Genomic DNA, 26,288 nt, shown 5'->3' with positions numbered 1-26,288 from the left:
ATTATATGATTTCAAGTACTAAATAAAACAAACAAAATTAACAAATAAAAACTTAAAAATATTTTTGTTTTAGAAAAAGTGATCACGCGGGTTAAAATCTAAGTCTACAACAAAGAAGTTGTTTGCTTCCGTAATACTATTATATAGGAATCCTTCGATATTGCGACCAAAAAAAAAAAACTCTATGCACGTTAATGTTGTTGCGATTTTGTTATCTGTGATGGGCCGTTAATGGGCTCTGGTAGATGAGATTGCATAGACAAAAAAGTGTATAGATATACTTCGATTACAAGTAAAGGTGTGTTTGACAATTTCTTTGCGACTCTGCCGACACGTTTTCGTATAACGTGCCACTCTCTCCAGCATCATTTTCGAGTGTAAAAGCTAGGCGGTATGGGTTTCTCCCTGATATTTGAGTGGCTTAACCGCCGATTGAGGCCGAATCAAACCAATCTTAAAACTCAAATCGATACTCTTTTCATACATGTGCATCCCCAATCAAATGAGTAGTAAAAGTATTTTCATTATAATTGAAGTAAAATTAAAACAATACCAAGTAAACCAGTATCAAACCAATTTGAACACATTTTTATCCGGTACACGGCGGATTAACTGTAGTGGATAAATTCCAAGCGTTCACGAATTGACATGTCGACGACTGAACAAACGAAAAATATCTAAAAATACAAAGCACCGACCCCCCAAATAAAGGTTGCGAATAATGAGAAGCCGTTTCTTCTTACTCTTCTTCTTCATCGTTGTCTCTCTCCCCTTGTTCATATCCTCTTTGATCGCCAGTGATTTAGGCTTTTGTAACGACGACATGGCTTTACTCGGCGGCGTTCGCGATGTCCCTTCCAATCAGAACAGTGGTGAGGTCGAGAGCCTCGCTCGTTTCGCTGTCGATGAGCATAACAAGAAAGAGGTTCCATATCTCTCTCTCTCTCTCTCTCTCATCATCTTTCGATTTTCACATCTCTTTTCTCGTCTCGTCTCGATATGTGTGTGTTTTATGCTGTTATAGTCTTTGATCCGGAAGGAGAATAGAGTAATTTTGTCCCGAGTTTTTTTTCTCTTGATCCCTCAATTTCAGTTAACAGTAATTGTTTGTTTGATTGATGGATGCGTTTATGTTGTGCGATCGATTGATTTGTTGGGATGATCTTTATTATTTTATTTTTTTTACCGTCGTAGAATGCACTTCTTGAGTTTGCGAGAGTGGTGAAGGCGAAAGAACAAGTTGTTGCCGGAACTCTGCATCACCTGACTCTCGAGATCCTCGAGGCTGGTGAGAAGAAGCTTTACGAAGCTAAAGTGTGGGTGAAGCCGTGGTTGAACTTCAAGGAGTTACAGGAGTTCAAGCCTGCCAGTAACATTACTCCCTCTGATCTTGGCTGCAAGAAAGGTATGAATATGACTAGTTAGTTAGTTACTTGATTAGGACTTTATGATGTCACCGGATATAGATATGTAGGAAAGGCAGAGATTATGGTTGAGAAAGAGTTTGTTTATGAAATTTGGGTATTATGGATCAGATGAACATGGATCGGGATCGAGGGAAGTTCCAGGAGATGATCCTGAAGTGCAGCACGTTGCTGAGCATGCTGTCAAGACCATCCAGCAGAGGTCTAACTCCTTGTTCCCCTACGAACTTCAGGAGGTTGTCCATGCTAACGCTGAGGTATGCCTTTGTTTCACTCATCTTCACCCTTAATTCCACAAGTTTTACTCATTGATTTCAATACGGAACTTGTTAGTGTTTGACAATGTTTTGCTAAGAATTCATCTTAGATAGTTGTTTGTAAAGAGAACGAAATAAGTGTAACTGAATGAATATCAAATTGGCATTTAGAAGTAGCAAAGATTCTAAGCAACACATTGGTTCTCCTTGGTTATGATACTAGAGCCTGAGTCCTTGTGATTGCCTGATTAATGAATTCATTATTACAAAACATGGGACTGCAGGTAACTGGCGAGACTGCAAAATTCAACATGCTTCTGAAGTTGAAGAGGGGGGACAAAGAGGAAAAGTTCAAGGTGGAAGTTCACAAGAACCATGAAGGTGATCTTCATCTCAACCACATGGAGCAACACCATGACTAGTCCCTCTACTCTGTTTATGTACTTCTGAGTGTTGTGAACTTAACTCTGTAAGATATCTAAAATTCTGATGATGTAAACCATAAAACCTTAAATAACATATCAGGATAATAAATTAAGAAGTTTCATAAAGCGCATACAATCTTTGGTTCATACAATAAATGGAAGCAAGGACGAAGATTTTGACGACAGAAGGAAGGAAGCATTTTCTAAACAAACCGCTAAACGTTGCTACTCTATATATCCTATGGTACTGCCATGCCTTAGCCTTCTTCGTCATAATCTTCTTCATCCTCGTCTATCTTCTTACCCAGACTGGCAAGCTGTGCTGGATCCAATTTGCCAATATCCATCATAGGCCATCCCGAATATTCCTCTGGGGCTGTGGCTACGCTGCTTGTTGTGCCTGTGGCTGGTGCCAGTTTGGTCTCATTTAGGTCAAGAGATTCAGAGTTGAGATCAAAGTCGATGCCTTCTTTTGGACTTTGAAGGTGTTGCTTGGTGTCTTCGTTAGATGCTGCTGAGACATCAACGTCTTTCTTCTCATTCTCTTGTGGTGATGACTCTGATGGATGCATCTTAATACTGTCTTCTGGAGGTGGCTGTCCCGCTATGGCGGTTTCTAGTTCCATGTCGCGGTTGAGTCCCTCTCTTTCGGCTGCTCTTGCAGCTCGTCCACCACGACCTCTTCCCCGCCCTCTTCCTCTACCACCCCTGCCACTGGGCTTAGCATTCCCCATCTCTTGCTGCAGTGATTAGCACCATACCAATATATTCAACGAATGTAAGGAAATGAATGATGGAGCATGATATCCCAAGAAGAACATGTGCTTACCGTTTTGCTCTTCTTATATTCTTCGTCGCTGTCATTCACTTCGTCACTGATGGGCTTCCTGTATTGATAAACCATCTCACATCAGCTTAGCACAGACTTACCAATAAATAACTGGAAACATATGGAACCCAAAAAATCAAACCTTCTCTTGGAGATGCTGCGATCATCCATGGTAACATCACCATGGCCTTGCCCTTGCCCTTGCGAATGACCATAGTCAGGCACCTTACTCACAACTTCCCTCAGAAAATCAAACACGTTATATCTTTCCACACAATGTTTTCTGTAAATAGCAAAACACTTTGATAAACGTGGGTGCAGTAGTAATATCACAAAACTTGTATGAAGAGAGCAAAAATGACCTTATACCAAATTCGTGGTATAAAGTTCTGTAACATCAAACAAACATCCTCTCAATGTTGGACGCAGTCAAATTAGGGCCTATGAATTGGAAGCTCTTCCGGTTAACAATATCATATTAACTCTTAAACCACAGTATGTGAAAGCTCTAGAATTTAACAATGCATTCAACTAAACCCTTCCATGTTCTTTAGGCAATGAAGGCAAGCAAAAATAAAAGGTTAAGCAATCTGTTTTGCTTACAGGTGCAATGAGCTGACGGTCTTGGCTCCTCTTTCAAGGGTAATCTCATATGTACGATCACAAAGGTCTTGCAAGAACAATTCCAAAGACTTTGCTGTAAGAAGTAAACATTAAGTTTAGCGAAAAAGTGTTCCAATTGCTTTGAAACTGAAGTCAACAACAATAGCAAGATGACTCACAGACTAAGACAGGCACTGCCAAAGCTATCTTGCCAACATCCTCATCAGCTTGCATAATCTTTTTAATACGAGCCTGAAAATTGTGAACACGCATCATACAAAGAAAACAAGCCACCATGGTCTACTAAGCGAGTTATAAAGCAAATGGTAACGATAAGAAACAACAGTAAGCGCGCTCTGTATAATCATCAATCATATTGAGATAAACAAAAAAAAAACATTAGCAATCAAATGGAGAGTCAAAATCTGTGAATGAGACTATAAAGCATATTAGAGATATTTCAGCCTTAGCTCAAACACGATAAACCATCATCAACAATATCTAACTTATGAAATCATCAGAGGTTACAACAGGAAAAATATTCCATAGCGGATCTTGACAACACATATCACTAAAGCTGTATGACAAACACACAAAAAAAAACGGGGCGAAACAGACTGCCAGGTCATTTGCTAAAGACCAATTCGCCAGAAATGAGATATTAAATGTTATAATTCGTAACCAATAGATCAAGCAATATAAGAGAAATTGGAATTTTTGATTCGAGAAGAAAAACTTACAGCTGGGAAGCGAGTATCGAGCTTCTTCCTCATGGTATTGAAATCCCAATCCAGAGACCGTCGAAAATGGGAAAAACGCAAAAAAAAAAACCACCAAAAGAAAGAAAAAAAAAGTAAAGCCGACCCTTGAGATCAAAAACTGAGGGCGAATCTTATATATATACAAACAAGGTTATAAGATCGGAAAGTAGTTCTTCATCTACGCTCACTACCAGATCCGGCGACGGCGGTTTCTTTGTTCCAATCTCCGTGCGATGGGAAATATATAACTATTAAATATAATTTTTTTTTGGGTCAAATGGAAAAAAAAAAAAAAAAAAAATGGTCGACGACACGACTATAGTTATTTAATTAAGTTATGTTTTACATAAAAATTATACGCGGTGGATCACAAAATACATGTAAGAAGACTGACTAATCAGATTGTTCGAACAAATCTAACCAAATACGTGGCTATTTATCATTGGATTGTAAACGTCTTCCCGTGACAGGCTTTAATTCTTTTAGATCTTCTTTATTCACCTGTTCTTTTTTTTTTTTTTGTATTTATTGGATTTTTTCTTGAGGATAATGCATCCTTGTAACTTTGTTGGTACATATGCTCATATACCTTTTTAAGAATTATTTGTCTTTGTATCGATTTTAGATAATAACATAACTGATCACTACCCAAACGGTCTAATTTTATAATTAAAATAAAAACTAACTTTATAAATGATGGTAAATTCAGTTGGCGTATATATATTATCCAAACAAAATTATGTGAGATTAAGTACTGTTTAAAAATATGATCTAATCCCGTTTAATTGCGGAATAAACATAAATACGAGGAATATGCTTGGTTTTTTTTGTTTGGAACTAAAACGATTTTTTAATTTATCTCTTTCCTTTTATACTTCAAAACAATAATATGAACTTTATTTATCTATCCACCTAGTAATTTTAAGAGAAATACCCTAAACTAGCATTAAACCAAGTTTTATGGACAATTATAATATATATTTAATAAATTTTTAAAATAACATTATTTAACATATTAAAATATTTAAAATTAATTTTTAGAATTTTTTTTATATTTGAGTTCTCAATTTCATATTTAAAATATAATTTTAAGGAGTAAAGTTTAGTATTTTAAATTTAATTTTAGAAAATTAATTTGGAACAAAAACTTATTTTATGCTATTATTATGCTAAATTTAAAACAAAAACTTATTTTGATGCTATTTTTAAGAATCTTTTAATTTTAATTCCCTCATGATATACTTATCTTATATGTACATAAGAAAATAATTAAAAATAAAAATACGTAAAAGGATAGTATTTATTTTCCACATCTACATCAAATCTTTGTGGATAAAATCAAAATCAAAAGTGAAGTGACCTTAGTGCAGTGGCAGGAGATAAGTCCATTTGTAGAAGGCACCATCACACTCGGGATCGAGTCCCAGCTCCTACGAATGTAGGAATTTGGCTAATGGGCCGGCCAGTTGTGGCCCAATGGTTGACAAAAAAAAAAAAAAAAAATCAAAATCAAAACTGAGAGCCATAATGAATATTTTTTGCGTACATCTAATGATGTATATAGGCCTGACAATGTGACAATACATGCTTCTCAATCCTCGACCGTCCGATTTTTAATATACACTAGCCTACGAAGATCAACGGTGATTATAACAATAAACAAAAAAAGGTACCCTATAACAAGAAAATGAAACCGCTTCTCTCTCTCTCACTCTAAAAGCAGAGAAAGGTAGACGACGAAGAAAGAAAAGACCAATGGCTCCGACGATCAAAACCATCGGAAGTTTCCGTACTCACCAGAAACACTTCATCGATTTCTTCGGAGACGACTTGATCGTCACCGTTACGCCGACTGCGACCGTGATCCGCCGCTGGATTCGTAGCGTCCGCTCCTACAACCGTAACCACTCGGTGCATCCTCTCGTCGTCGGAGTCGGTGTTCAGTGGACACCGAACAGTTCCGATCCAGATCCTCCACCGAAAACTCTCCAGTTATGCGTCGGTAGTCGCTGTCTCATCATCCAACTAGGTCACAACTACCGTCTCCCCGAAGTCCTCCGCACTTTCCTCGCCGATCCTAAAACGACGTTCGTCGGCGTTTGGAACGGTCAAGACCAAAAGAAGCTCGCGAGCTGTAGGCATGGGCTGGAGATCGGGAAGCTTCTTGACATAAGGCTGTACGTGAACGATTCGAGAGGGTTTAGTATGCGGTTTTGTTCGTTTGAACAGATCGTGAAGGAGCGTTTGGGTCGCGCAGGAGTGAGGTTAGATCCGGCGATTTGTATGAGTGATTGGGGTGTTTATATCCTCAGCCATGGTCAGGTACGTCAGGCGTCGTTTGAGTCGTGTGTTTGCTTTAAGCTCGCTGTTGAGGAACGTCTCTGGGAACTTAAAAGTATCAAAGGAATGTAATATGTTGCCTAATCTTGTGATTTGAATAAGCTTGTTCTTTTTTAGTATTTGTGTGGACTTTTGTTTGATTACAATTACGAAGCGTGCCTCGTGAAAATGTTATATGACTATTTGACTGGAAAAACTAAGAATACATCGTATTGGAAGCGTTATTGCATTAGCAAAATATAATACGTGTTGATTAATTTGGGTTGGCAAATAGTACGTTCTGATGATTTAAATCATCAATTTTGTTTAATTTTGATAGGGGACAAAGAACAGAACGTACGAAAAAGATCATATCAAATACGTCATGGTGCAATGCTGTGTTACATTTGAAATTTTGAACCAACATCCTTCCTATAGTAAATGTTTTCTGATTTTTTTTAACTTGATGAAACCACACAAACAAGAACGAGATATAAGCTGAGTTGAGTTATTGAATCGTAAGCTTGATTTAGGATGATATTAAATGTTAATCAACAATAACACTACCTTGATTCGAAATTATCCTCTCTGATTCAAATTTCGAAACACTTTTTTTAAAATTCTAATCTGTAATTATTTAAGGTTGCGGTGGGATTAGCTGAAGGCATCACAAAGGTGTGAAACGCTCTAGCTACTAGCTAGCCATGCCTACATGCATCTCAACCGTCCAAATTTTAGCGTCATCTACTTGATCAAAGATCAACGGTGATAACATCATCTTAGTACGACACTGAGCAAACCAGTACTACTGTTTAAGTAAACCCTCCGCCGCGACGACCACAGAGAGAAGAAAGAAGAAAGCAAAAGCATTTTTCATTTATATAATCTCTCTCTCTCCCCTTCAAAGAAAGCAAAATGGCTCCGATGATCAGAAGAACCATCAGAAATTACGCTACTCAGGAAAAGTACTCTGTCGATTTCTTCGGAGAGGAGTTGATTGTCACCGTAACGAAGGATCGCTCCGTCATCGGCCAATGGATCCACGAAGTAGCCTCCAAAAACCGCTTCTCCTCTCACCCTCCCATCGTTGGACTTGGCGTTCAGTGGACACCAGCTTGTTTCCGAAAACCGGTTCGTTATCGCCTCGGTTCCCGACCACCGGTTTTTTACCCTCCGGCGGATACTCTCCAGCTATGCGTTGGTAATAGATGTATCATCATCCAGCTGTCTCACTGTCACCGCGTTCCGCTGGTCCTTCGTCGTTTCCTAAAGGATACAGATTTCAGGTTCTACGGTGTTTGGAACAGCCAAGATGCGAAAAGGCTAAGGGCATCTAAACATAAGTTGAAGACTGCGGAGCTTTTGGATTTGAAGAAGTTGGTTGTAGATTCGAGAGGAATGAAGAGCCTGAAGCGTAGTAAGTTTGAGGTGATTGTTGAGGAAGGTTTGGGTTACCCAGGAGTAGAGCAATATCGTGGGAAAAGCATGAGCAACTGGAGCGTTTGGAAACTTAGCAACGATCAGATTATTCAGGCCTCGGTAGATGCTTATTGCTCTTTCAAGCTTGGTGTTCAAGTTGGAACATATCCTTCTGAGTAAACGTCTTCAATTAATGTTGCAGATCTTTGAATCTTTCGTTTGTTTAGTTTGTGTGAGTGAAAAGAAACTGTCTTCCACTCGTAATAATTTTACAGTTCTTGTTTTTTTTTTTAAGACGGTCGTTCATGGATTTGGCTTGCATGATTAATTAGGTGAAAAAACAAATTCATATGATTACAAAATTGGTTAGATATAAATGTTGAGGGTGTTGATTAATTTTGTTGGCAGCTATGCTTTGATGAATTTAATTGTTTAGTCCAAGAAAGAACCGTACACTTAAGCATATACCAATCTTGTAAATTTAACATCGACCAACCTAGACATGGTTACAACTTACAACCATATACATGTTTTTCGGAATTTTTTTTAACAGGATTTAACGTCAAGGATATGGCTAAGTTGAGTTTTTGAATCCTAAAGCTTGATTTAGGAGGATACTAATTTTAATCAACTAAAACATTTTAACTATCTTGATTTGAAATTGTTCCTTTTAATTCAAATTTTTTAGATATTAATAAAACCATTATCCAAATAATTAATGATCTAGGATTGGGATAAGCTGAACGGTCACATACACTATTCACTACGTCACACAATCCTGGCCTGACGATGTGAAAAAGCTAGCCCTGGCTACATGCATCTGAACCGTCCAATTTTAATTGCATCTATGTGTACAAAGATCAACGGTAGTGATAATAACATCATCCTGAGTACGACACTAAAGAGCACCAGGCCTCCGGTTATAACACAGGCAGCAGAATCAATTTGTTTTTGTATCCGATTTTTTGAACTGGAATTTAACCACGAACCAGATCAAGGATATGGTTTAAGTTGAGTTTCTGGATCCCAAGCTTGATTTAGGATGATACTAATTTTAACCAACTATAACATTAAGTAACTTGATATGAAATTAGTCTCCTTAATTCAGACAGAATTTATAAAAATCTTTTATTCTTTACTTTAAACAAATGTATATATTCTTGAATTCAAATAAGTAATATTCTAGGGTTGGGCTAACCCTGGCTACATGATGCATCTCCACCGTCTAAATATTTAATTGCTATCTATTTTTACTAAGATCAACAGTGATGATAACATAGAGTACGATACTAAAGAGCACCAGTACTACTAATACCAGCGACGCGTACGTCAAACAGAGAGAGCAGAATCGTTTTTATTCATAATCTCTCCTCCAAGAAAGTTAATGCAAAAGCAATGGCTCCGAGCATCAGAACAATCCGAAGTTACGCTACTCAGGAAAAGTTCTCTGTCGATTTCTTCGGAGACGAGATCATCGTCACCGTGACGCCGGATCCCTCCGTCATCGGCCAATGGATCCACGACGTCCTCTTCAGCAGCCGCCGCTCCTCTCACCCTCTCTTCGTTGGCAATGCAGTGTTACATTTGAAAATACAAACCACAAACCAGATAAAAGATATGGTTAAGTTGAGTTTTTGAATACAAAGCTTGATTTTATATCAACTATAGCATTAACTATATTGATCTGAAATTATTTCCTTTAATTTATAATTTGAGATCTCTATAAAATCATTATTTAATTTTATGGTTGGGTTAAGCTGAACGCGTCACAAACACTATGCACGACGTCACACAGGCCTGGCCCGACGATGTGAAAAAAAGCTAGCCCTAGCTAGTGGCTACATGCATCTGAACCGTCCAATTTTAATTACATCTATTTTCACAAAGATCAACGGTGATAATAACATTGAGTACGACACTAAAAGATAACCACTGCTACGTACAATTTAAGTAGCCTCCCTCCGTCAGAGAGCAGTTTTTGTTTTATTATTCACTCATTGAGAAGAAAGCTAAATGCAAAATCAATGGCTCCGAGAATCAGAAGCATCGGGAGTTACGCTACTCAGGAAAAGTACTCTGTCGATTTCTTCGGAGACGAGGTCACCGTCACCGTGACGCCGGATCCTTCCGTCATCGGCCAATGAATCCACGACGTACTCTTTCACAACCGCTTCTCCTCTCACCCTCTCGTCGTTGGCGTCGGCGTTCAGTGGACACCGCCTGGTTATTACTCCGACTCCGATTCTTCATCAGGCGGTTACTACGATCCTCCCGCTGATACTCTTCAGCTATGCGTTGGTAATCGATGTATCATCATCCAGCTCTCTCACTGTAACCGCGTTCCCAACGTCCTTCACAGTTTCCTCGCGGATCCAAACTACACGTTCGTCGGCGTTTGGAACAGTCAAGACGCGAGAAAGCTAGAGCGGTCTAGGCATCAGTTAGAGATTGGTGATCTCTTGGATTTGAGGAAGTACGTTGAAGATTCGAGAGGACAGAGGAGGAGCTTGAGGCGTTGTTCGTTTAAGGTGATTGTTGAGGAGTGTTTGGGTTACCGAGGAGTGAAGCTAGATCGTCGGGTGAGTACGAGTGATTGGAGTGAGTACGACCTTTGTGACCGTCAGGTTCTTCAGGCGTCGATAGATGCTTTTGTTTGTTTCAAGCTCGGTGTTAAGTATCGTCTTTGGCAAGTTTGAGAATAAAAACATGTTCATTGAGAAATCTCTAATAATGTTTGCAAGCTTTTGAATCTTTCTTTTGTTAATGTGAGTGAAAAGAAACTGTTTTTTTCATCAGTGGAATTTTTCCTTTTTTTTTTTTTCCTAATTATTCAATATGAAATTCTTCCATATTGAATCATTAAGAAAAATACAAATTTCATTGATTACAAAATTGGTAAATACTGTTTTTAATCCTGATATGAGCTGTTAATAAACAAACAAAGTAGGAAATTATATTTTTAACAAACACAAAAAAAAGGAAAATAATCTAATATCAAAACACTACTACCTTTTTAATAATATCTTCATTAAATATTTTATAAGAAATCGATATATATATATATATATATATATATATATTATAAGGAAGTAGAAATCGGTTTTATCTCTTTACCAAGTCTCAAGTCGCTCCTCTTAATCCAGAAAGCAAAGCAGAAAAAAGGAGAGTTTCGATGGCTCCGACGGTATTAACCGGCCGTACCTACTCTACACACAAAGAGTACTCTGTCGATGTCTTTGGTGGAGAGACGCTAATGGTCACCGTAACTCCGGATTTTAACGTCATCAGCCAATGGATCAATGACGTCGTCCGCAACAACTGTGGTCCGTACCGTCAACCTCTTGTCGTTGGAGTCGGCGTCCAGTGGACACCTCCGGCTTTTTACGTCGCCAACCCTTTGCCGAGTAATTACTACGCCGCCGATCCTTCGCCTGGTGATTACGTCTCCAATACTAATCAGCGTGGCGAGCTCCTCTCTGATCCTCCAGCGGATAGTCTCCAGTTATGCGTTGGTAACCAATGCCTTATCATCCAGTTACGTTACTGTGACCAAGTCCCTAACAGTCTCGGCAGTTTCTTGACGGATCCGAAAACAACGTTCGTCGGCGTCTGGAACAGTCAAGATGCAGGAAAACTGGCGAGGTGTAGTCATCGGTTGGAGATTGGGAAACTTCTTGACGTAAGGCATCACGTGAATGATTCGTGGGGAAGGAGCATGAGGGGCTCTTCGTTTGAAAAGATTGTTGAGGAATGTATGGGTTATCGAGGAGTGAGGCTTGATCCGGAGATAAGCAGGAGTGATTGGACTGTTTACAACTTAGGACGTTTACAGGTACTTCATGCGTCACTAGATACTCACTTTTGCTACCGGCTCGGTGTTGGTGCTCGTCTATGGCAAGTTTGAATACAAGTATCAAAGAAGAATAAAGTGTGGCTAGCTTTTATTAATCTTTTTATTATGTTTTTTATCGGGTGACGTGTGACCTGAATCCTTTGTTCACTTCACTCTTTAATTCCATGAGTTATATGAATATCACTATAGTTTATTAACTAATTAATGCCACGCAAAGGTAAAAAAAAATTACAGTTTTTTAATACATGTGAATATCATTCTCAGTCTCTATATATCATCACAAAATCCACCTAGCATTAGTTTTTTTCGTTCAGTTTAATATGAATTTTGTGGATTATGTTAAAGTTACTACATGTCTTTGATCAATTAAATTTAGTTTGTATCCCAAAAAAATAAAATACGTATAAAAAAACATCCCATATATGTTGCATTTTTTAATTTATTATTTTTACTTATGTTGGATATATAATGGTCCATTGCTGTTAGCATTCTAATATAATTTGGTATTTTGTTATTTTGTTTCTTTCCATCCGAATGTTTACGAGTAATCTTTGTGATTTCAAAGGTTTTTTCATTGAAATGTCGTTAGTTTTCATTAAACAAAACAAATTATTCACGTCTAATTCAAGAAGGAACCAAAAGTGGATTTTAAACGGTTCTTCATTCGTTCATCCATGGCCCATGGGGTTAAGAATGGTTACAAAATTGATGAATGAATCGAAATACGACAATACTATTTTTTTACACGGAGTATATGTACAAGATACAATAAAAATTTCAGATAAATAATATTTACCTTGATTTTAATTTTCATATATATCCATATCAATATCTTTCTGAACAAATCAAAACCAATTTTTTGGAGACGAGATATTCAGTAATTATTTTGCTATGTGGGTGTGTTACTGTGTTGTATTACGATATGACAGTCATGCATCACAATTCTCGACCGTCCGATTTTAGCTGTACAGAAAGATCAACGGTGGGAAAATTCGTGTGTACGTACCACGAAGACTAAAAAGCACTGTGTAACTGCTTCTCTTTTCTCCTTCTTCCTACTCGTCTCAAACAAGAAAACAAAAGAAAAAAAAAAACTCAATGGCAGCTCCGACGATAAGAACCGTCGCAAGTTACCTCACTCACCAAGAGCACTCCGTCGATTTCTTTGGAGAAGAGTTCATCGTCACCGTAACGCCGGATTCCTCCGTCATCAGCCGATGGATTCGCGACGCCCTCTTCAACAATAGTTTCTCCTCTCACCCTCTCGTCGTCGGAGTCGGCGTCCAGTGGACACCGTTAACTTACTACTCCGATCCTCCGCCGAGTGGTTACTACGCCGCCGATCCTCTTCCGGGCAATTACTACGCCGATCCTCTGCCTTCTGGTAGATCCTACTCGGATAGTCCAGCGGATACACTCCAGTTATGCGTGGCTAACAAATGTCTCATCATCCAGTTAGGTTACTGTGAGCAAGTCCCAAACAGTCTCCGCAGTTTCTTGACGGATCCAGAAACCACGTTCGTAGGCATCAGGAACAGTCAAGACGCAAGGAAGCTGGCTATATGTTGTCATCAGTTGGAGATCGGACAACTTCTGGACATAAGGCGGTGCGTGATTGATTCGTAGGGAAGGAGCATGAGGGGTTGTTCTTTTGAAGAGATTGTCGAGGAAGTTATGGGTTATCAAGGAGTGAGACTAGATCCGGAGATAAGCATTAGTGATTGGACTGCTTACGACCTTGACAATGATCAGATCCTTCAGGCGTCACTTGATGCTTACGTTTGCCATCAGCTTGGTGTTTGGGCTCGTCTTTGGGAAGCTTGAAAATATAAAAAGTATCAACATGAATAAATTGTGGCTTTGACGACTGCTTGAATCTTTTCTTTGTTGTTTTTTTTTGTTGACTAGTGGTTTGAATCTTCTTTAGGATGTGAGAATAATAAAGTTTTTGTTGCACTCGTTAACTCCATGAATTGGATGAATATAACTCTCTTTGATCACAAAATTACTCGTGAATACTCGTTACTATGAGTAGTATGAGCATTAATCTATTCTACTAATTAAACAGTTAACCCAAAACAACAACTTAATCGTGTTCACTATATGCGCAAGTCGAGAAAATAATAAAAAAAATTCAGATTAAGGGCAAAAGAGTAAATAGCTTATAAAGACGCGTCACAATAAACATTATTGCTTCTTCTTCTTCTAAAATCGAATCTCCTTTGTCGTCGTCATCTTCGATTTGGACTACCACCGCCGGCACCGTATAACTCCGATGGTTCCTTCGCCGTCGAATCCGCAGCAGATTCAGCAGTTCCTCTCATCTGCGCTCTCACAGCGCGGCCCATCATCCGTCCCCTACGAAGAGTCCGCCAAGTGGTTGATCCGGCAACATCTACTTAACCTAATCTCTTCTTACCCTTCCTTAGAGCCCAAGACGGCATCGTTTATGCACAACGATGGCCGGTCCGTCAATCTCCTCCAAGCAGATGGTACGATCCCTATGCCTTTTCATGGAGTCACCTACAACATCCCCGTCATCATCTGGCTCCTTGAGTCTTATCCTCGTCATCCTCCTTGCGTCTATGTGAATCCCACCGCCGATATGATCATCAAACGACCTCACGCACATGTCACTCCTTCTGGCCTCGTCTCTCATCCTTACCTTCAGAATTGGATTCACCCTAGCTCCAATCTCGTAGATCTCGTCTCCGATCTCAGCGCTGCTTTTGCTCGTGATCCGCCTCTTTACTCACGACGCCGTCCTCAGCCGCCACCACCGTCTCCTCCTACGGGATACGATGCTTCTCTCACACGACCTACTTCCGCTGATCAGTCTTTGCCTAGACCGTTCCCGCCATCACCGTACGGCGGAGGAGGAGGAGGAGGTAGGGTGCAAGTGCAGCACGTTCACCATCAGCAGCAATCAGATGATGCTGCGGAGGTTTTCAAGAGAAACGCGATTAATAAGATGGTGGAGATGGTACACAGCGATTTGGTTTCGATGAGGAGAGCAAGAGAAGCTGAAGCAGAAGCGTTACTGAGTTTGCAATCTGGGTTGAAAAGAAGAGATGAAGAGGTCAACAGAGGATTGAAGGAGATGGTTGATGAGAAAGAAACACTTGAACAGCAATTACAGGTTATCTCCATGAATACTGATATCCTAGATTCGTGGGTTAGAGAGAACCAAGGCAAAACCAAGAACGTAGTTGATATAGATGTGGATACTGCCTTTGAGGTTGGTGATACACTGTCTAAGCAGATGTTAGACTGTACTGCTTCGGATTTAGCCATAGAAGATACTATTTATTCCTTGGATAAGTCGTTTCAAGATGGAGGTCTGCCGTTTGATCAGTATTTGAGGAATGTGAGGTTGTTGTCGAGGGAACAGTTCTTCCACCGAGCCACAGGTTCTAAAATCAGGGCAGCTCAAATGGAGGCTCACGTTGCAGCGATCGCAGGTAGGTTACATTCATGAATGTAATTCAGTGGTCTTGTATGAGGGATGCTGTGTCACAATACTGGTTTATGTAGTCTAAGATCAACATCTTTGAGGAGAATTCTGTGGCTATAGTGTGATGTTGCCTCTTTTAAGATTGAATTAAATGTCTATAGACTATAAATACACACCTACACTTGTGTGCACATACAGATTTGAATAGATCAACCCTGAGAATTATCTCCTTTTGTGATCTATGACTACTTTTGTTTTTTTTGGGATCTTTGTGATGAACATTATATTATCTAATGCATCAATTGGTTTGAGAATGTTACTGTATTGGAACTCTTTTGACAGACTCTTTTTTCTACTCCATTAGAAACTGTTGGTTCAAAAGGAAACTAAAGAGTAGACGTAGTATACCTTGTTGAATTGAACCCAGTAGCTCCATCATTAAACCTTGTCAAGTCTTCTTACTTGCAATTGAGCAGCAGTCTTAAACCTGGTTTTCCTCATAACTTTGGGTGCCTTTGTTGTCTTGAATACAACCAGTTTCCTTCTTTATTGCCTCTCCTTAGTTAGTCTCTTCGCTTGAGGAGTCTATGAACTGCCACTTCTAGCACTCGACACTTTGTGCAGTGTATTTGTCAATTAACCTAAGTGGTTTCCGATACACGCACTAAACCAATCAGATTAAGAAAAGAAAAGTTCTAACAAAACGAATCATAATGCTGAGATGAATAAAGCCTTGATACACTGAGGGAAGTATCTGGAGTTGTTTTCCTCCATTTCATCTGTTGAGAGAGATGAAGAGTTTCAAGGAAAGGGTTTTTGTGTGCTTTGGTTGAAGTGAAGAGGTATCTCTCCTATCCTTTGGGTTTTGTTCATTAAACAGACTCACCTATACGGAAAGAGCTAATAGAGCATGATTGGGTCGAGCTCAATTCAGGGTCCGACTAGGACTAAAGTATTAGCCTTCAACTTCGTTTAGCACATCGACTCGAAGATCAATAAACCCTCAGATATGAAAGAGTAGAAAACTTGCTTTCCCGCGGACTGATTTGTCATAAGCTCAAAAACTATAACCGCAAACACTTGATAAAATAAACTGAAATTCAATAACTTTCATAGGGTTTATACTGATACAACATTCAAAATCTCTTCAAGAAGAAAACATTGAAACCAAAAATTTCCAAATCCTCTGGACAATCTCTGGCACATAACTCAAGTTAAACCACGTCTAAGTAGAAAAGATTTTGGGTTTAGGTGGTAAGCTCCATGATGGCAGAGACAATATCACCATTTGCAGCCTTGAGAGCCTTCACAGCCATAGGCTTAGACACTCCAGCTTGGGTCATCACCAACTCAATGTCCTTAGGCTCAACACCTTCGTCGTCAACCTCCTCATCATCTTGAACCACTGCAGCGCTGGACGACGACTCACCCTTTGAAATCACGTTGCTGAGATCCGGAGCCTTGAATTGCTCTGCCGCCTGTGACTGGAGCTGAGAGCTCAAATCCTCGATCTTCGCCTCTCCGAAGATCACATATGTGTCTGATGCCGGGCTCTTGAACACATCAGGTTTTGATATGACAAACAAGATCTGTGTTCCACAAAACAATGTAGATCAATCAATACATTTTGAATGTGTGGAATCACCAAAAAATTAAGATAAGATTGAATGTCCATGAGAAAAAAAAACACCAACATTCTTGCTCTTTTTGACGGTGACTCTGCTAACACCAGTGATGGGTTTCATGCCGAGCTTCAACATGGCTTTACGACTCTTCTTCTCACTTCTGCTTTGTTTTGACTTACCTCCTGCCTCTCCATCTGCTCCTGTTTTACCAATCACAGCTCAATATTGAATCAACAACGCAATGATTATCATTCCTACATATTTAAACTAACATGAACACTAGGACGCAGATACTAGGATCCATACTAATATACACTAATTAGGATCAATGAAATGTACAAAGCTTAAAAGTGAAAGATGCAAAAAAAAAAAAACAGAAGAAGACATACCGTCAGCCTCGTCATCATCCTTGTCATCGTCATCGGAGTCATCGTCTTCGTTATCATCATCGTCCTCAACTTCCGGCTTATCGAGCTACAACAACAAATCATACATAAGCTATGTCAAACAATTATTGAAAGAAATGGGGAAAAATACAAATTCAGATCTAAAAGTCTTATAAGCTCCAATATTAGCATAGACGACACATATATAAACAACAACGATCTGAGCAGGAACAAATCAAGAATCTGAATTCATCAGTTTAATAATTCACAGACTTGAGAATAAGCAAGAACAAATGAATGATAGATAGGTAAAAAAAGATAATATCAATTACATCGATCTTTTGTTCCTCCAATTTGGCGGCGAGGATCTCTTTCTCTTCGGTAGTCATGGTGAGTGTGTTTGTATATTGAAAGTGAAGTGAGATTCGTGATCCGTGCGGAAACTCTAAAACCCTAGAAAACGTTACGGTGGAGAAGACAGTGTGTTAGATATTTGCAAAGAAAAATCAAAAAAGGCCCAAAACTTATATGAATTGTACTATTACTACACCTTGTCCGTTGGGCTTATCAGTTGAAAAAGTTGGTCGGAAGCGCAAAAAAGACAACGCATGAGAGACAGCATAAAAAAAAAAAAAACGCCGTCTGTGGGGATCGAACCCACGGCCACGTGGTTAAAAGCCACGCGCTCTACCACTGAGCTAAGACGGCTTACGTTTAATATATCTTAAACGTGTTATTTATTCGCTTAAAATCGCCGTCTGTTCTATGAAGTTTTAATTTTTAATTCCACGTCACGGAGCTCCGTTTGTGTCTTCTTCTTCTTCTTCTTTCGCTCACCGGAGCCACTAGGTGTCCTAATTCAGTCGATGACTGGCGACGACGGGGACCAAATCAACGCAGTAGGAAGAGGAAGCATGTCGTTCGTTTCGAGGATACGTAGGCAGACTGATTACAATACCTATCCACCTTCGATTCCCATTGTTATCGATAATGGCGCCTCTTACTTCCGTATCGGGTACTTTTTTTTTTTCTCCCATAAACCCTAGAATTCCTTCTTCATCGCTAACTCAATTGATACAGTTCGTGTTAATTTTTTTGAAATTCCTCTTGCGTTTTAAAATAGGTGGGCAGGAGAAACTGAGCCTCGTGTTGTTTTCCGCAATATCGTGCAAAGGCCACGCCACAAAGCTACAGGTCTTGATATATGTCTACTTTCCTACCATTATCTGTGTTTAGTGCTTGTATGCCTCTTAATTGCTTCCTTTACTGGATCGCTGCTGCTAGAGTTAGCCAATAGAGTCTAAAGATATGTTTCAAAGTAGTATAGCTGAGCTGCTTGAAGTTTTTTGGCTGTGCTTTAGAGAGATATATATGACTATGCTTTTATCTTCTGCTTAAAAGTTGTTCTGCTTCTAAATTCTTATCTCCATGTGTAATGTTGTCTTCTCTCCGGTACAGGTGAAACTGTTACTATTGTTGGCGACCTGGATCCTGCATTGATGAAGTACTTTGATTGCACTCGCTCAGGACCACGTTCTCCCTTTGACAGCAATGTGGTGTATCAGTTTGAGATCATGGAATATGTAAGGATTCTATACCCCTTTATTCAATGTGGTCTTCTGTTCCAGGACTTTCTTGCGCCCATCATGTCTTTTTATGAGCTTCTGCTCTTTACCATTTTTGCATTTTGGTTGGCATTAACTATTGCAATCACTGAAGATTCCGTGGCACTTGTCTAATTGTATCTTCTGCTTTTTAGATTCTTGACTTCGCCTTTGATCGTTTGGGTGCTAATGGATCAAGGGTATGTATGTCCTAGTTCTTTTTTCATCTTGATTTTGAGGTTTATCATACTACCTGTCAGATTTTTGTCTCTTCATTTAACGTCATTTGATGGCAGTACAGATTGATCATCCAATCCTAATCACAGAATGTGCATGCAACCCAGTTCAATCTCGAAGCAAAATGGCAGAACTGCTATTTGATACTTATGGAGTGCCTGCAGTTGGTATGAATCTGAGTTATTAGCTTAAGTTATGAATTTGATTGTCTTCTTGAAATAAATGTTTGATAGTTAACTATGGGACCTTTTGTGTGTTGCTTTCATTAATTTATCATATTTCATGTTGTCACAGCATTTGGAGTCGATGCTGCTTTCAGCTATAAGTACAATCAACTACATGGAATTTGTAAAGAAGATGGAATTGTTCTCTGTCCAGGATTCACTACAACACACGCCATTCCAGTATGTATCTATTACTACTGTTAATTCCTGATAACATTAGTCATTAGTCTGCTAATGCTTGTATGTCTTATTGATATGGTACATGGTTTATTGGTTATCAGTTTGTCGACGGAGAACCTGTTTATAAAGGGTCCTGCCGCACAAACATTGGTGGATATCATGTGACTGATTATTTAAAGCAGCTTCTGTCACTTAAGTACCCTTTTCATTCGTAAGTGCCTCCACAGGATCTATCTTTTTAATGCGATTGCTCACATTTCAAGATTTGATATGTTTTTTTCGCCATGCTCAATTTCACAAAAGGTCTAGGTTTACATGGGAGAAGGCCGAAGATTTAAAATTGGAGCACTGTTATATCGCACCGGACTATGCTTCTGAAGTTCGGTTATTCCAGGTCAGTTAATTCATATATTTCTTTCGTTTCCGATTTTAGGCAGTTTGTGACTCTTGTAAACTCAATTTATGTGATCATATTGACCAGGAAGGAACAAAAGAAGCTGAAGAGAAAACAAGGTATTGGCAGCTTCCATGGAAACCTCCTCCCACCGAAGTTCCTCCATCAGAAGAAGAGATTGCAAGGAAGGCAGCTATAAGAGAAAAACAAGGTCAAAGGCTGAGAGAAATGGCTGAAGCAAAGAAATTGTCCAAGATAAATGAAATGGAGAGTGAACTGAGCAGCTTGCGTTTCCTTGTGAAACAACTTGACCAGGTTGACGAGGACGACATTCCAACCTTTTTGTCAGACACCGGTTATGCGTCCAGGCAAGAGCTAGAATCTACTATTTTGAAAGTGACACAGTCGCTTAGAAAAGCAAGGGGTGAGCCGATGAATGAACCATCTGAGGGTGAAGAGAACACTGATTCTCTTAATAATGAAAAGTATCCTCTTATGAATATCCCCGATGATATGCTTACTCCTGAGCAGGTTTGTTTCCAGATTAGTGAGAAATCCTTCACTCAGGTGAGAGTCGGGTTTAATTTTTCATATTCTACTTGCAGCTTAAGGACAAGAAGAGGCAAATGTTTCTGAAATCAACAACAGAGGGCCGGCTACGAGCTAGACAAAAGCGTAATGAGGAGGAACTCGAAAAAGAGAGAAGAAACCAATTAGAGGAGGAAAGACGTCGGTATGTATACTGATTCATTAGTCAGTGTTAGAAAGGAAACAAAGGGAGCAAAATATATAATCCTTGTGTTATTATCTGTCTTCTGGTTGTAGTGAGAACCCAGAATTTTACTTAGAGGAGATGCGAGCTCAGTACAAGGAAGTGTTGGAGAGAGTTGAGCAGAAGAAACGTCTGAAAACAAATGGGTCGAGTAACGGGAATAATAAGTCTGGAGGTGTTGGGCGAGGCGAGCGACTAAGCGCTGCACAGAGGGAGAGAATGCGTCTGCTGACAACAGCAGCGTTTGATAGAGGGAAAGGCGAGGATACATTTGGTGCTAGAGATGAAGATTGGCAGCTATACAAACTTATGAGCAAGGATAATGACGACGATGATGAACAACCTGATTCAGACGAGGCTGAGTTGGCTCGTTTAACATCTAGACTTCAGGAAATTGACCCAACATTTGTGCAGAAAGTAGAGGGAGAGAGTCTGACATCAGGGGAGGTACCACCACGCGTACGTCAGTTAACAGAGGAAGATTACAAGATAGTGATTGGTATTGAAAGATTCAGGTGTCCTGAGATCCTGTTCCATCCAAACCTTGTTGGCATTGAGCAAGTAGGCTTAGACGAGATGGCCGGTGCATCGATCAGACGGCTACCGCACGAGGAGACAGAGTTAGTAGAAGAAAGGTTAACGAGTTCGATACTAATGACGGGCGGGTGTAGCCTTCTTCCGGGAATGAAAGAGCGGTTGGAATGTGGGATTAGGATGATAAGACCGTGTGGAGACCCCATAGTTGTGGTTCGAGCTATGGATCCAGTGCTGGATGCATGGCGTGGGGCATCTGCTTTTGCTGCCAATTTGAACTTCTTGAGTAACGCCTTTACTAAGATGGATTACGACGAGAAAGGTGAAGATTGGCTTCGAAAATATCAAATTCGATACAATAATTTGTGATTCCTCCTCTTGTTAATTGTTATAGGATTAATTATGGATTTTTCCTATATGATTGATTATTAACTGATTAAGCTTTAGCTCTCTCTTGTTATTTGCTTAATGTTTTAAATCGTTTGGACAAATACCAAAATTTATAAATCATCACAAAATTAGAAGCCCAACACAAAAAAGCCCAATTTGACCACTGGTGTGTAAGTCGTCTCCGATACACTCAGAGAAGTGAAGAACCCTAGCTTTTTCTCATTTCGAATCTCGAGCTCAGTTTCTTCTGGATCGAAATCATCGCGTCTTTTGGAATTAGCTCTGTATTGGATCGATGTCTAGCCTCAGAAGAGCTCTACTGGTTGCGGGGAAGACGAAGATAAACCTAGAGAACTGCCATTTCATAACCGGAATCAACTACAACGGACTCAGCGTGAAGCAATTACAAGAGCTCCGTGGAATCCTCCGCGAAAACACGAACACGAAGCTACTCGTCGCGAAGAACACTTTGGTGTACAAAGCCTTAGAAGGAACGAAATGGGAATCTCTGAAGCCATGTATGAAAGGTATGAACGCTTGGATCTTCGTTCAGTCAGAAGACATCCCTGCTGCTTTGAAGACCTTCGTCAATTTCCAGAAAGAGAAGAAGCTCTTCGATAACAACTTAGGCGGTGCCGTCTTCGAAGAGAAACTGTACGCTCCTCAAGATTACAAGGTCATTGAGACTATGCCGTCTCGATCCGATGTTTATAATATGATGCTTGGTTCTTTGCATTGGCCGGCGTTGGATCTCGTCAATACGTTGCAGGCACCACCGGCGTCAGAGAATGAGACTGTTGCTGCTTCTGTTTCTTAGATCGCAAAAAAAATGCTTCAGTTATCAGTCCCTTTGTGTTTGTGCTTCCGGATTATAACTTAGAGTTCTATCGGAAATAATTTATGGAATTCTCATACCAATTTGTTGTGGATTTACTCCATTTTGATTTTGAGCTTCGATTTCAGAATCAGTGTTTTGTGGTTTTTGTTGGAGTGTATTGAGCTTCGCTTATCCTATATTGTTGTTTGCTAGAAGAGAAATGGTGGACTTGAAATCCTCTTTTGCAGCTACCCTACTAAAGACTGATACTGCTTAATCCAACAAGTTTCAGATAAGTATTTCTAAAACCTTTGATCTCCTTGAAATGTGTTGGCTTTTGGATATCTTGAAACTCCTACTACAATTTTGGTTTTGTGCATCACAACCTCACTTCTACAATTGGTGTATGGAGTTCACTTCCATGGCCTTTTTCTATAAGTTCCCATATAGTTTTATATTTCCCTTCTAAACCCAAACTGGTAAGCCTCATAACATTTTGTGGTTTTTGGATCATTTGGCACTAATGAAACACTGTGACTCTGTTATCCCACCATTCTCTGTGACTTGTGCTGCGATTACATTTCACTCAGTCTAAGTGAAGTGACTTTAAGTTCGAACTTGAATTCTTTCCTTTGCTCTCCAAGCTAGATTGAGATCTATAACAAGTACAGAAGTAAACATCCCCAAATCTTGGTTCAAAATCAGTATCCACCTCAAGTTATAGAGCTGTGCAGCTGAAATGATTTGATGATCATGAATAAATGATTCCCCAACCAAAGAACGAACCTCCTCTTGCATACACACCCACACTTCTCAACACTTACGTTTGATGGTTGCAAATTTCAATAGTCATTTCTTTCTGACGACAATGGTTTTTTGGGACAAATTGAGTTGAGCCGTGTAAACCTTCAAAATTGACAAGTGTTTGCCATTTGATGGTCAGGCTTTATACACTATATCGTCTAGCTCTTCACCAGATACAATATATTTACATGATTTTTTGTTTATGAATCTTAGATTGCGAAAATGGGATCGACTTCCGAGTTAGAGAAATCTGAATGATGCCATGAGTTGGAACCGCTCCTGCGTGCACTCTTCACCTTCTTCCTCATCGACCTTGTCCTCTTCGACTTCACCACGTAATAAGTCATGGTTCCAAGAACACCAGCCATTATCACGCCCCCAACCACCGTCACCAGCTCAGCTGCCCACTGGTTCTTACGCCCAACCACTATGTATGATGATGCAAGAAATGCCACAGATGTACACATCGATGCCAACCACATGAGTTTGTTGATCACTTCCACTACCCTCTTCTCAGCTTTTGTCTCTCCTCTCACCAATGTGATCTGGACCACCACAACTGCCAGAGAAGTAAACAACGCAATCGCGTTGAAAATGAAGAAAATCTTGAATGATGCTCGGCCCACCACAACTGCTGATCCGTCATTGTTGTCTCCTCCAGGCACTGTGAATATAGCAGCAAAAGCTACAGTTGCAAACAGTACAGCCACAACAGTTACCGAATTGGTTGCATTGTTGATCCCTTCTCTGTGGAGTTTCCTGAGTTCTTTGGAAATGTTGTGCACATTTTTGTTCGTCCTTTTTGTCTGTTCCAGCTGGATATGTACATCGTTCTTGATTTGGGTGACAGTGCTTCTCAGCTCGTCCCTTGGCTGGTTCAGCTCATTAGCCCTAAGAGCCCCGCTACGAGCAAGACACTCTTTTATGTATGAAGATTCTTCTGAGAGTGGAAGCCCTTCTGCTATGTCAAGTGCTGTCTTGTGTTCCCGGGTTAAAGCATTGGCGTTAGTATCAGGGAGTGACAACAATAGTTCTACAATCTGCAAAGACATGCCAAAATGTGAACACTCAATCAAAAATCTCAAAATGAATCAAACCTTCGGGAGCCGATGCATACCTCTGCTCGTTTTTTCCTGGTGGCAACATGTAGAGCTGTGTTACAAGACTTGTCAGGTTGCATAACAATAGCAGGATCTGCATCGAGCAGCAGTTTCACAACTTCGGCGTTCTGCCCTTTAACAGCCATGTGAAGTGCAGTTTGTCCTTTCTTGTCAACCCGTCTAGCTAGCTGAGGATCCTTGGCGAGAAGAGCTTTTATGACCTCCACATGACCTTGCCTTGCAGCTAGATGCAAGGCGTTTTTATGGTTAGACCGGGAAATCTCTAGCAAATTCCCAGCTTTGGATAAGAGCTGGTTCACAACTTCTGTATGGCCTCTCATAGCTGCAGACACAAGCGGAGTTGCATTCGATGGGCCAAATGTATGACTAAGCGTTGAATCATGATCTAGCAAGACCTCAACAATAGCTGCAAGAAACAACCATTTTTATTCACATGCTGCAGTTTACAACTTTACATAAACGTTTATGAAACTTCATTATATCAAAGGTCAGTCCAAGAGTTTGCGAGAGCATTACCATGATGACCTTGTATGGCAGCAATATGAAGTGGATCATATCCAGAACGGTTCTTCTTAGCAATACTCTCTCTACTCGAATACTTCAAAAGCTCTTTGACAACATCAAGATGCCCTTTATCCGCAGCAGTGAAGAGCGCAGTCTCCCCTAACTCATTCACCTCATTCACAATTGAAGCTCGGATCTCAGCAACTTCAACATCAAACTCTTCCCCACTCAGAATCCCTTCCATCTGAGAGTTAATATCCTTGAGAATCTGCTGCACAGCAGCCAAATCGCCACGTTGAGCCGCTAAGTGAAGCTCAGTGTCGTTGTGGCGACCAGTGACTTGCTTAACATACTTTTTCTTGCCAGCTTGATCCATTCTCTTGCCTGAATTAGACAAAACCAAAGCTGGTGCAGTTGCGGTTGCAGATGGTGAAGGTGTTGGTGAAGGATCTACCATAGGATTTAGATTCTCACTTGACTGTAAAATCATTCCCCCTTTCTCCATATCTCCTCTTTCTCCTGAGAATTCACCAAAACATGGAAGGTCAATTCAACTACCCAGATCTGGAATTAATATACACACAAATCTATCTGAAATTGTGAGACTCTATAAACTGATTAACTGAAAATTCAATTATATTCCGTCAATCAAGTTTATATCATTATGGATAAAAATATTAGCAAAAATTCATGTGAAACATATGGGTGGTTCGGTAATACACAGACAAGAAGAGGGACCATGAAAGATCACATGTCCGAAACGGTTTGAAGATTCTCTCCGACAATTATGCAATCATACAATTTAATCAGCTAAGAGAAACATTTATACTTGTTCTGCCTAAAAACTGTGACTAGGAAAAGTGTTTTCCAGCCTAACAAAAATTTTCAATAACCTAAAATCGAATCAAAAAGTTCTAGATCGTAAATGGAAAAGACGACTAAGAAAAGTCAAGAGATGTGTATATAATATAACAGTAACAACAGAATTATTGGTTACCATCTACAAAGGATGAGGCAGCCATGATGAGTGAAGAAGCTCGAAGGTGTTGCTGCTGCTGCTGGTTGTGTGTGTATGTATGTATATTGTTGAGATGTAAGTAAATTGGGGGAAGGAGAGAGAAGCGAAAATGGGAAAGTAGGGAGGAAGAAGGTTAGATAGAAAAAGCAAAAAGGAGACTCATCTTTGTGTGGTCAATCGCATGACTAAAATATGTGTATGCCTATGTAATACATTAGTCCTTTTCTTTTACTACTTTTTTTTTTCTTTATTTACGAAAACCAATCATCTAACTTTATCTAATTTATTGAAAAGCCCTCTATTGAATTATAAGTTCGCAAAGTTTCCCCCAGGT

At 39.8% G+C, this 26,288-nt stretch overlaps 9 protein-coding genes, 1 non-coding gene and 3 pseudogenes across 13 annotated transcripts; 9 read left to right on the top strand and 4 right to left on the bottom strand.

Moving 5' to 3' along the window:
- The first annotated feature begins 621 nt into the window (after positions 1–621).
- Positions 622–2,232, top strand: LOC104765012 (cysteine proteinase inhibitor 6). The gene is made up of 4 exons (XM_010488664.3): positions 622–925; positions 1,195–1,405; positions 1,536–1,681; positions 1,966–2,232. The coding sequence occupies exons 1-4, from the start codon at positions 722–724 to the stop codon at positions 2,101–2,103; spliced, it is 699 nt and encodes a 232-aa protein (XP_010486966.1). The 5' UTR covers positions 622–721; the 3' UTR covers positions 2,104–2,232.
- Positions 2,191–4,663, bottom strand: LOC104765013 (uncharacterized). Its single transcript, XM_010488665.3, has 6 exons — positions 4,279–4,663; positions 3,718–3,790; positions 3,539–3,632; positions 3,078–3,218; positions 2,936–2,993; positions 2,191–2,846 (listed from the first exon to the last, which is right to left on the bottom strand). The coding sequence occupies exons 1-6, from the start codon at positions 4,309–4,311 to the stop codon at positions 2,364–2,366; spliced, it is 882 nt and encodes a 293-aa protein (XP_010486967.2). The 5' UTR covers positions 4,312–4,663; the 3' UTR covers positions 2,191–2,363.
- A 1,290-nt stretch (positions 4,664–5,953) lies between these two features.
- Positions 5,954–6,896, top strand: LOC104765011 (uncharacterized). The gene has a single exon (XM_010488663.2). The coding sequence runs from the start codon at positions 6,055–6,057 to the stop codon at positions 6,709–6,711; it is 657 nt and encodes a 218-aa protein (XP_010486965.2). The 5' UTR covers positions 5,954–6,054; the 3' UTR covers positions 6,712–6,896.
- A 286-nt stretch (positions 6,897–7,182) lies between these two features.
- On the top strand, positions 7,183–8,347 carry LOC104765009 (uncharacterized). The gene has a single exon (XM_010488662.3). The coding sequence runs from the start codon at positions 7,534–7,536 to the stop codon at positions 8,215–8,217; it is 684 nt and encodes a 227-aa protein (XP_010486964.2). The 5' UTR covers positions 7,183–7,533; the 3' UTR covers positions 8,218–8,347.
- Positions 8,348–10,008: 1,661 nt separating this feature from the next.
- LOC104765008 (uncharacterized) lies at positions 10,009–10,832 on the top strand (annotated as a pseudogene).
- Positions 10,833–11,164: 332 nt separating this feature from the next.
- LOC104765007 (uncharacterized) lies at positions 11,165–11,941 on the top strand. Of its 2 annotated transcripts, XM_087500434.1 has the most exons (2): positions 11,165–11,422; positions 11,507–11,941. In XM_087500434.1, exons 1-2 carry the CDS (start codon positions 11,210–11,212, stop codon positions 11,939–11,941), a joined length of 648 nt encoding a protein of 215 aa, XP_087356560.1. In that variant the 5' UTR covers positions 11,165–11,209. The 2 variants fall into 2 exon arrangements, with proteins under 2 accessions (XP_087356560.1, XP_087356559.1); XM_087500433.1 differs by having other exon boundaries at positions 11,165–11,941.
- Positions 11,942–12,912: 971 nt separating this feature from the next.
- LOC104767469 (uncharacterized) lies at positions 12,913–13,848 on the top strand. The gene has a single exon (XM_087503327.1). It carries the CDS (start codon positions 12,989–12,991, stop codon positions 13,514–13,516), a length of 528 nt encoding a protein of 175 aa, XP_087359453.1. The 5' UTR covers positions 12,913–12,988; the 3' UTR covers positions 13,517–13,848.
- A 162-nt stretch (positions 13,849–14,010) lies between these two features.
- LOC104765005 (protein ELC pseudogene) lies at positions 14,011–15,658 on the top strand (annotated as a pseudogene). The gene has a single exon (XR_015591458.1). The product of XR_015591458.1 is annotated as a protein ELC pseudogene (transcript).
- A 766-nt stretch (positions 15,659–16,424) lies between these two features.
- LOC104765004 (nascent polypeptide-associated complex subunit alpha-like protein 1) lies at positions 16,425–17,895 on the bottom strand. The gene is made up of 4 exons (XM_010488639.3): positions 17,688–17,895; positions 17,359–17,443; positions 17,039–17,169; positions 16,425–16,933 (listed from the first exon to the last, which is right to left on the bottom strand). The coding sequence occupies exons 1-4, from the start codon at positions 17,742–17,744 to the stop codon at positions 16,592–16,594; spliced, it is 615 nt and encodes a 204-aa protein (XP_010486941.1). The 5' UTR covers positions 17,745–17,895; the 3' UTR covers positions 16,425–16,591.
- A 96-nt stretch (positions 17,896–17,991) lies between these two features.
- On the bottom strand, positions 17,992–18,063 carry TRNAK-UUU (transfer RNA lysine (anticodon UUU)). Its single transcript has one exon. It is a non-coding gene; the product is annotated as a tRNA-Lys (tRNA).
- An 80-nt stretch (positions 18,064–18,143) lies between these two features.
- Positions 18,144–21,791, top strand: LOC104765002 (actin-related protein 5). Its single transcript, XM_010488638.3, has 11 exons — positions 18,144–18,370; positions 18,479–18,549; positions 18,814–18,938; positions 19,115–19,159; positions 19,261–19,363; positions 19,491–19,600; positions 19,702–19,811; positions 19,904–19,994; positions 20,082–20,525; positions 20,600–20,727; positions 20,820–21,791. Exons 1-11 carry the CDS (start codon positions 18,222–18,224, stop codon positions 21,667–21,669), a joined length of 2,226 nt encoding a protein of 741 aa, XP_010486940.2. The 5' UTR covers positions 18,144–18,221; the 3' UTR covers positions 21,670–21,791.
- Positions 21,792–21,802: 11 nt separating this feature from the next.
- LOC104765001 (large ribosomal subunit protein uL10c pseudogene) lies at positions 21,803–22,754 on the top strand (annotated as a pseudogene). Its single transcript, XR_015591459.1, has one exon. The product of XR_015591459.1 is annotated as a large ribosomal subunit protein uL10c pseudogene (transcript).
- A 578-nt stretch (positions 22,755–23,332) lies between these two features.
- LOC104765000 (ankyrin repeat-containing protein ITN1) lies at positions 23,333–26,176 on the bottom strand. Its single transcript, XM_010488635.3, has 4 exons — positions 25,934–26,176; positions 24,949–25,455; positions 24,429–24,838; positions 23,333–24,351 (listed from the first exon to the last, which is right to left on the bottom strand). Exons 1-4 carry the CDS (start codon positions 25,956–25,958, stop codon positions 23,521–23,523), a joined length of 1,773 nt encoding a protein of 590 aa, XP_010486937.2. The 5' UTR covers positions 25,959–26,176; the 3' UTR covers positions 23,333–23,520.
- Between the last annotated feature and the right edge of the window lie 112 nt (positions 26,177–26,288).

The sequence above is a fragment of the Camelina sativa genome, chromosome 19 (genome assembly GCF_030686135.1).
Source record: "Camelina sativa cultivar CO46 ecotype springtype chromosome 19, ASM3068613v1".
NCBI lineage: Eukaryota > Viridiplantae > Streptophyta > Magnoliopsida > Brassicales > Brassicaceae > Camelina > Camelina sativa.
This window is presented reverse-complemented; position numbering and strand designations above follow the sequence as displayed.

Bases quoted from the DNA above. Each gene is read 5' to 3' on its own strand.
- LOC104765009 (XM_010488662.3), top strand. From the start codon at position 7,534: ATGGCTCCGATGATCAGAAGAACCATCAGAAATTACGCTACTCAGGAA.
- LOC104765004 (XM_010488639.3), bottom strand. From the start codon at position 17,744: ATGACTACCGAAGAGAAAGAGATCCTCGCCGCCAAATTGGAGGAACAA. The intron at 17,170-17,358 runs GTATGTCTTCTT...TTGGTAAAACAG, and splicing joins GGATGATGACGAGGCTGACG to GAGCAGATGGAGAGGCAGGA. The intron at 16,934-17,038 runs GTTGGTGTTTTT...TGTGGAACACAG, and splicing joins CCGTCAAAAAGAGCAAGAAT to ATCTTGTTTGTCATATCAAA.
- LOC104765000 (XM_010488635.3), bottom strand. From the start codon at position 25,958: ATGGCTGCCTCATCCTTTGTAGATG. The intron at 25,456-25,933 runs GTAACCAATAAT...GTGAATTCTCAG, and splicing joins TGCCTCATCCTTTGTAGATG to GAGAAAGAGGAGATATGGAG. The intron at 24,352-24,428 runs GTATGCATCGGC...ATGTCTTTGCAG, and splicing joins CCAGGAAAAAACGAGCAGAG to ATTGTAGAACTATTGTTGTC.
- LOC104765012 (XM_010488664.3), top strand. From the start codon at position 722: ATGAGAAGCCGTTTCTTCTTACTCTTCTTCTTCATCGTTGTCTCTCTC. The intron at 926-1,194 runs GTTCCATATCTC...TTACCGTCGTAG, and splicing joins ATGAGCATAACAAGAAAGAG to AATGCACTTCTTGAGTTTGC. The intron at 1,406-1,535 runs GTATGAATATGA...ATTATGGATCAG, and splicing joins TGATCTTGGCTGCAAGAAAG to ATGAACATGGATCGGGATCG.
- LOC104765002 (XM_010488638.3), top strand. From the start codon at position 18,222: ATGACTGGCGACGACGGGGACCAAATCAACGCAGTAGGAAGAGGAAGC. The intron at 18,550-18,813 runs GTCTTGATATAT...TCTCCGGTACAG, and splicing joins GCCACGCCACAAAGCTACAG to GTGAAACTGTTACTATTGTT. The intron at 20,526-20,599 runs GTTTGTTTCCAG...TTCTACTTGCAG, and splicing joins ATATGCTTACTCCTGAGCAG to CTTAAGGACAAGAAGAGGCA.
- LOC104767469 (XM_087503327.1), top strand. From the start codon at position 12,989: ATGGCAGCTCCGACGATAAGAACCGTCGCAAGTTACCTCACTCACCAA.
- LOC104765013 (XM_010488665.3), bottom strand. From the start codon at position 4,311: ATGAGGAAGAAGCTCGATACTCGCTTCCCAGCT. The intron at 3,633-3,717 runs GTGAGTCATCTT...TACTTCTTACAG, and splicing joins GGCAGTGCCTGTCTTAGTCT to CAAAGTCTTTGGAATTGTTC. The intron at 2,994-3,077 runs GTTTGATTTTTT...TTATCAATACAG, and splicing joins CGCAGCATCTCCAAGAGAAG to GAAGCCCATCAGTGACGAAG.
- LOC104765007 (XM_087500433.1), top strand. From the start codon at position 11,210: ATGGCTCCGACGGTATTAACCGGCCGTACCTACTCTACACACAAAGAG.
- LOC104765011 (XM_010488663.2), top strand. From the start codon at position 6,055: ATGGCTCCGACGATCAAAACCATCGGAAGTTTCCGTACTCACCAGAAA.